This window comes from Pteropus vampyrus, unplaced genomic scaffold (assembly GCF_000151845.1).
Source record: "Pteropus vampyrus isolate Shadow unplaced genomic scaffold, Pvam_2.0 Scaffold1090, whole genome shotgun sequence".
Lineage (NCBI taxonomy): Eukaryota > Metazoa > Chordata > Mammalia > Chiroptera > Pteropodidae > Pteropus > Pteropus vampyrus.
In genome coordinates this window covers 5,208-13,252 of record NW_011889871.1, presented here as the reverse complement: position 1 = coordinate 13,252, position 8,045 = coordinate 5,208, and the positions used below count along the sequence as shown (strand labels likewise).

The following is an 8,045-nucleotide window of genomic DNA, read 5'->3' as shown; positions in this document are numbered from 1 at the left end:
AACTTTTAAAAAACTAACAATTATCTAAATTAATCATTGCTTCAGAATAAAGTTATCTTTACAGGGAAGATAGTTACTCCAAGACAGAATAAGGGAGACTTCTGGGGTGCTCTCGCATTGTTATGATGGTCTTAAAATATTATTGTATGGCCACTTTAGTTCTCAGAGCTAAGCTTGTTTCCGAAGTACTTTCTACCTGCTGTTTCTTATGTCTAAACAATTCTTGCCAGCCGGAGGCATACTGTGCACTTTAGACATTAGATATTGCTGCAACAGTTCTTTCTGAAGTTCTTGCCTACGTCTTCCAGAAGCTACCTCTCTGCTGACGCTTTCCTTCTGAGTGTACCTGCCCTACTTGAGTGACATTCTCCTCCGCATTTTTTCAATCCAAGTATAGCCCTATCCTTTTCAAGGAGAGTATATATTGCATATTCCTGAAATCCTGAGTGATTTATAACCGTGTATCAGTTTCTCACAGTCCTTTTTTTAATACTCTGATTGAGCCTGTGTAAGGAGGGGGAGCTTCTGGAAAACTGACGAAAAATAGAAATTTTACTGGGTCACCTGTCTATCAACGTTAAATTTTTCTCTTTTGGTCCTAGGTGCATCTGTGCATGAGCTTATTGTTTGTGTATATATCTATTGATTGAATGATTGATAGATTATTTTTATTTAATCTGCATAAATTTTGGATTGGTATTCAGAATTGACAAAGTAATACGGCTTATAGTCCTACAGAGCTTTAAACTTTTAATGTCTCCACCACATTTCTATGGCTTTTGGGGGGCTTTTGTATTACTTGTAATTTATTATTACTAATAATAATCTAATAAGTTCAAATATATGCTTTGTTCATTTAAACAATAGCACTTTATCATTTAAACAGAGTAAAAGTACAATGAATTTGATTGGCTATAAATGCATCTGTTAGATTCTGCAAGAGGTATATTGTGGTTTCACCTTATACTTCACCATTTTTATGGATTGCTGCAATATAAAATGGCTTATTTTGTCAGGATGAGGACATTGTTCTCAGAGAAGTTAGTGCCAATTCAGTGTCAGAGCTAAGTATAAGTATGTCTCACATAATTTTCTATCTACTCTCAAAGCACATGTGTTTTACTCTTAAGGCATTATTTAAAACCAGACAAATAACTTTATTCATTTTATAAATATCAAAATGTGTAAGAAGAATAGAAAGACACTAATAAACTAAAACACCACATTTTTCTCATTTTGATTTTGAGACAATAGATATTATTCTTGATTTATTTCAATTTAATAGTTACTGTGAAAAATATACTTTATCAATACACCCACTTCTCCCAAACACTCTTTTCATGGCCTCTTTTACATCTTTGTTCCTCAGACTGTAGATGACGGGATTCAGCATGGGAATCACAATGGTGTAAAATATCGACACTATCATGTCATGGTCCAAAGCATAACTGGAACTTGGTCTCACATACATGAAGAGGATGGTTCCATGATAAACTGACACTCCAGTTAGGTGAGAACCACATGTAGAAAAGACCTTCCGTCTCCCCTCAGCAGAGTGCATCCTCAGAATGGCCAACAGGATGAAACCATAAGAGATCAGGACGATCAGGATAGTGACTATCTCAATAGAGCCCACAAAGCAGAAGAGTAGAAGCTGGTTCGTGTGAGTGTCGGAACAGGAAATAGCAAGAAGAGGAGGGATGTCACAAAAGACATGTCTAATTTCATTGGATGCACAGAAGGATAGGCTAAACGTGGCCACTGTGTGTACAGAAGCATGCACAATGCCACCGACATAGGAAGCAATGATGAGTGGCACATAGACTCTGGGTGACATGCTAACTGAATACAGGAGAGGGTTGTAGATTGCTACATAGCGATCATATGCCATTGCGGCCAAGAGAAAGCATTCTGTGGTCCCAAAGGTAACAAAGAGAAACATTTGTGCTACACATTCAAGATAAGAAATGGCTTTGTCCTCTTTCAGGAAATTGACCAACATTTTAGGGGTGACGACTGAAGAATAGCAGGCATCTAAGAATGATAACACACTAAGAAAATAGTACATAGGGTTGTGGAGTCGAGAATCCCTAATGATCAATAAAACCATTCCCAAATTTCCTATCATAGTAAAGAGATACATTGCTAGAAACAGTAAAAATAGAAAGACTTGCACTTCAAAATTATTTGTGAAGCCTATCAATATAAACATAGTGACTTCAGTGACATTTTTTATCTGAATCTTGTGTAAATCGAAATCTGCTGTCACCTGTGACATTTTCATTTTATTTATGTTTTAAAGTAATATTTTAAAAGTAGCATCCACCTATTATATCCTCTTGTTTCTTAACAGGGAGTATTGAAATCCTTGGCAATGAGGGAATGACAGTGATAAAGACGCTGGTCCAGGAGAATGTATTACCCTGTTAAATTAAGAAATTTTTATTAAGTGGTTGGCTAAATTTGTCATATTAAAAAATGCCAGTTTATGTGGTTTAATATCCACCTTAGTTTTTGTTAAATTGACTACCACGTTGTTTCATATTTCATCATCCTAAAATGCACAAAGATGAATAATATAAAAATTTTAAATCTAAAAATACTGTAATAGAAAATATGCATCTGAGTACTAAGCCTAGATTTTTGCCGGTATGCATGAATTGCCTTTCCTTAGTGTTTCTAATTGTTAAAATGAAAGAAGTCACTCTTATATCACAAAATTGTATGTAAATGAGAATTTTATTTGAATGAGAAAAACAATGTAGAAATTATTTCATTTAAAAATATTCCCAGATGACTAAAAAATGGACTAAGATATACTCACGTTTCAACAGGTCATATGTGGCAGCCTTTTCCAAACAAACAATTGTGTATTCCCTTTTTTGGCTATTATTCCATTCCACTAGTACTTCTGGATCCTTGGTGAACAGACAACAGATATTAACTATAGGTAGATGTACCTTGTATGCAAATGATAACAGAGCATTGGTTTTGTTTGTTTTTCAGTTTTCTCTCTTGATTAACACACATATCACTGTTGTTCATTTAGGCCTGCACCTTTTATTATTCTGTTAAGGTTTTTCCAAATTTTACTTAATACAAATGTAAGATTTTTTTCTATTAATATATTCCTTATCCTGGTAAAGTCCTTGGGTATATTTTTAAGACATGTTTATGTCAAAAAGAAATCATGACCATTTCTTTAATATATTATAGTTTCTTAAGGATTCTCTAAAATTATTATAAATGGAAAATCACCAATAACCGTTCATAAAATTTATAGAAGCTGTTGCTAAAAGAGTAAAACCACTACATAAATTCCAAACTAGTGCTTTATTTCTGGAATATTTTCCTGTGCTCTCATACTGCTTCTCATTCAGTGGAAAATGAACAAAACGAAAATGTACCTTAAAAAGCTGAAGAGTCACCTGCATCTAGACTGAAAGTATTTATGGTTTAAATAAAATTAAATATAACATCTATCATATTTAGGAGCCAGATGTCAGCACTATGTCTCCCGTTTTTCCTTCTGTCTGTCATAGACCAAAATGTGTTTAAAGGAATGAAAATTCTGCAGTGTAATGAGCCAGGGACGTACAAATGATTTATATTTGTGACATAAAACACACTACATTTTTGTCATATTGAGATGTCCATACATCAAGAAAGAATGAAAAAATCAGCTTAAAATTATTCTTAGAAAAAAAAAGAAAGATACATGTTTTTATTTTCCCACAAAGGTCTTCCCATATCCATGTGGGTGATGTTTTTAATAAAGACAATAAATATTTTTAAGTGTGAAGATATCACCCCCTAAAATGCTCATTTAATCCTTAGAGAATTCTGAAGTAAAAAATATAATTAATTTAAATTTTGACTTCGGTGTAAATACAAACAACTCATGCATTACTCTTGAGAACACACGCACAAATGCCTTATAGCAATTTTCAGTTTTGAATGGTTACATTAGTAAAATAACTTATAAAATCATCAATAAATAATATAAAATTGTTTTGATATGTTGTTTGTGCATTACATGAATTTTATTTCTATTTAAAAAATTTCTTATTCTCTCTCTTTATCCCTCCAATTTCTCGCTCCACCCCTGCCCCCTACCTTCATACATGGGTTATACAAACAAATATTTATGAAAGAAGGTCAGTGACAAAACAGGAATTAGGCAGATGAGCAGCACAATGAAAACAAATAAATATGTGCAAGCAATTATAGAAAAATATACCAATAGGTAGTCTACTAAAGGTATGCATTACAAAACACAAGTTGCCTATTATACACAGGAGAAATTTTAGCAACATTACAACTCTAACTTTTAACTGATGTGTCTAAGATGATGCAATCGTTGAGAATTAAGAACAGAATATTTGGGCTCTGAAACCTTGTATTAAAATCCAGATTTAGCACCTAGTGTCATTGTAACCTTGAAAAATAAGTTTATCTTTTCATACTAAAGAGTAATTAAGGTTGACCAAATTTTCAGGTATCTCCTGTTCAACTACATGAACATAGCACTTATTTTATTAAATTCACTAAAATATGTTTATTAAGTGAAAGTGTTTTAATTACATGTGAAGGATACATACATATGAAATATGACTTCTAAATTTTCTTTAACTACAAAATATCAATAGGGAGTAATAAAATCTGTTATCAAAACATTGAGCAATGAGTGAGCACCAAACCAGAAGCTCAGTATTCCTTCCTGTTATACATATGTTTAAGTTACATGACACTTAAGATTTATTTAAATACCTTTCTCATGAGATTAAAACCAGTTAATCCCAATATTCTATGGTATAAGTAACTTTAAAAATACATCCTGTCATTTCATTACAACTCTGAATATGACAATAAAATAATGGTCTATTTGCTTAAATTCCTCTGATAATTTTGTTCATAATAATATTCTCATAACTTTTGATTTTTCTGATTTTATCTGTAGTGCAAGAAAGTGCTTTATAAATGAAGAAGGTATATTTTAATCCAAATTATGTCCCATTAGGGCAATTATCCACTGTAGGGAACTGGAGGAAAAATAGAAAATATGTGGTTCATCTACTTCATTAAAAATGCTCTTCAAACAGGCATTTCTGTCAACTAACATTTAAGAACATTGGAACTGATTGTATTTATGTCAAACTGATTTCACTTTAAGAGAAAGAGGTTAAAAAAATAAATATATAGATCTCAAATTTTATCACAACACAATCATTCTGGAAAACAAAAATCAAATGAGTTCTTCAATTGTCATAGAGTCAGAACACAAAATACTATATACCCTTGAGAACAGTATTACAAACACTAAGCTTGAAAAGAAGGAAAGCTATGATAGCAGCTAAGACATGTTATTAAACAGCTACTAGGTGTTAGAAATTTGGGGTATATTATCATATGTAATTTGCACGACAACCTACAAACTAATTCAATGTCCTTCATAGATGAGAAAACTGAGAACTAGCCTGACCTATGACTTGATCAAGGTCATGCATTTAGTTACTACTAGAGCCAGGATTTAAGGACAATTTCTGCTGTCTCCAAACCCTAAGCTATTTTTACTTGACCATATCACAGATTCATTGTGATATGCCTTAAATTTGGAAATATTATCCCTTAAGAATATCACAAAATAATATCCCCATGTGTTTGAATGATTTTAGAAAGCCACAAGCATAAGCAGAACGTTCTATTTAAAAGAAACTGAAGTGAATTCTAGATCAGTTAGCTAACGTGCAAAATAAATTTAAAATTCAGTTATATTCCTTCATGAGAAATAAAAATTACAGTCTCAAAATGGTTTAAACTCAGTGGTTGCTTGATCATCAATTTTCTCTCCATTTAACAATTTTCCAAAAATTAAAATATAGCCTCTTATTTCTACTACCTTTATTCCATTAGCTTTCATTAAGGAAATTAAGTTCATTTCTAAATTAAAAAACTATTGATCAAAATATGTAGAGCTTTTATTATTGTCTCTGCTATTTCTCTGAAATTTCCTCTTTCCATTTTTAATTCAGCTCTGTGTTAATTAGTAATATTTATCTCAGTTTTATGTTAAAGCATATGATCCAATTTGAGACTTAAGGTTCTAAATTCTGCCATATTTTTGTAGTAATGAAAAACCTTTTCTCTTACCTGAGGAAATGAGCTTCTTACTCAATTAAAGTATGCTATAAATATTAAGCATTTGAACCCTCATACCAGGTTCTCAAGTGCTTCTTGAAATCCTCAGGGATGTTCGCTCCATGAATAAAACACAACGATTCTCTTCTGGGACAACAAAGTAACAAGATAACTTTAATGTTTTTGTGTGGTTTTTTTTCATATTAAAGAAGAGTTATTCTGAAGCTCTAAACTATATGATGAAAATGACCTCTGATATAAAATAATCATTCAGTAGAAAAAGAATTGCACTAGAACTGGAAAAGAAATTTAATGATACACAACATAGACCTAGCTCTGATAATAAAATAGCCATGCATCATTGGATTGATAACTGAAATTCCTGAAATCCAGTATCCTCTTCCTGGGAATATAATCTATTTTCTTTTCTCAAATCCTCTAAACATATACATAATGAAATAACCTAAAAGTGTAAGTTATGACAGAATTTACAATAATTTAATAAAGATTACTATACTTATTTAACTTTTAAGGTTCTACTCTTCTAAGTGGCATGAGAGATATATTTAAGCTCATTAATAGAGGAGATAAGATGAATACATGAATAAGAAGTATTGACAGCAGAGATGGGACAGTATACCAGTAACTGTAGCATTCTATGTAACAGAACATTAGAATATTAAAGTCTGGCAGAGGTTAAGATCAAAAATTGAGGTTTATAGAGTCTTTATTATTTTACTGTCCCTATATACTAATCTATAGACTAGTATGTAGCTGTATACTTAAAGAAGTTCTTTAAAAATTGTGCAAAATCCTCAACAAAATATTAGCAAACTGAATTCAACAATTCATTAAAAATATTATACATAATCAAGGTTGGTTCAATATCTGCAAATTAGTTAACGTGATACACAACATTAACAAAATGAAAGATAAAAATCATATGATTATATCAATAGATGAAGAAAAAGTGTTCGACACAATCTAGCATCCATTTATGATAAAAACTCTCAGTAAAGTGGGAATAGAGGGAACATACCGCAACATAATAAAGGCCATGTATGACAAACCTACAGCTAACATCATACTCAATGGGGAAAGGCTAAAAGCGTTTTCCTTAAGATGAGGAACAGGACAAGGATGCCCACTTTCATCATTCCTCTTCAACACTGTATTGAAAGTCTTAGGCACAGCAATAAGACAAGAAAGAGAAATAAAAGGCATCTGAATTAGAAAGGAAGAAGTAAAATTCTTTTTATTTGACAATGACATGATAGTATATACAGAGAACCCTAACGATTCCACCAAAAAACTGTTAGAACTGAGCAATGAATTCAGTAAAGTAGCAGGTTACAAAATAAATATTCAGGAGTTAGTGGCATTTTTTTACACCAATGATGAACTTTCAGAAAGAGAAATTAAGAAAACAATCCATTTACAATTGCATCAAAACTATAAAATACCTGGGAGTCAAATTAACCAAGAAGGTAGAAGACCTGTTTTTAGAAAATTATAAGTCATTGAAAAAAGAAATTGAAGAAGAAATGAATAAATGGAAGCATATACCCTGTTCATGGGTAGGAAGAATCAACATTGTTAAAATGGCCATACTACCCAAAGCAATCTATAGATTCAATGCAATCCCTATCAAAATACCAATGGCATTTTTCATAGAGCTAGAAGAAATAATCCTAGAATTTATATATGCCCTAAAAATCCCCAAATAGCCATGGCAATCCTGAGAAAGAAGAACAAAGTTGGAGGTATCACACTACCTGATATCAAACTATACTACAAGGCTACAGTAATCAAAACAGCATGGTACTGGCATAAAAACAGATGCATTGATCAATGGAACAGAATAGAAAGCCTAAAAATAAATCCATGCCTAAATGCTCACTTAATAT

General features: G+C 31.9%; 1 protein-coding gene across 1 annotated transcript; it reads right to left on the bottom strand.

The window, feature by feature from the left end:
- Nucleotides 1-1,285: 1,285 nt before the first annotated feature.
- Nucleotides 1,286-2,284, bottom strand: LOC105310097 (olfactory receptor 5T1-like). Its single transcript, XM_011386311.2, has one exon. It carries the CDS (start codon nucleotides 2,282-2,284, stop codon nucleotides 1,286-1,288), a length of 999 nt encoding a protein of 332 aa, XP_011384613.2.
- Nucleotides 2,285-8,045: the final 5,761 nt, after the last annotated feature.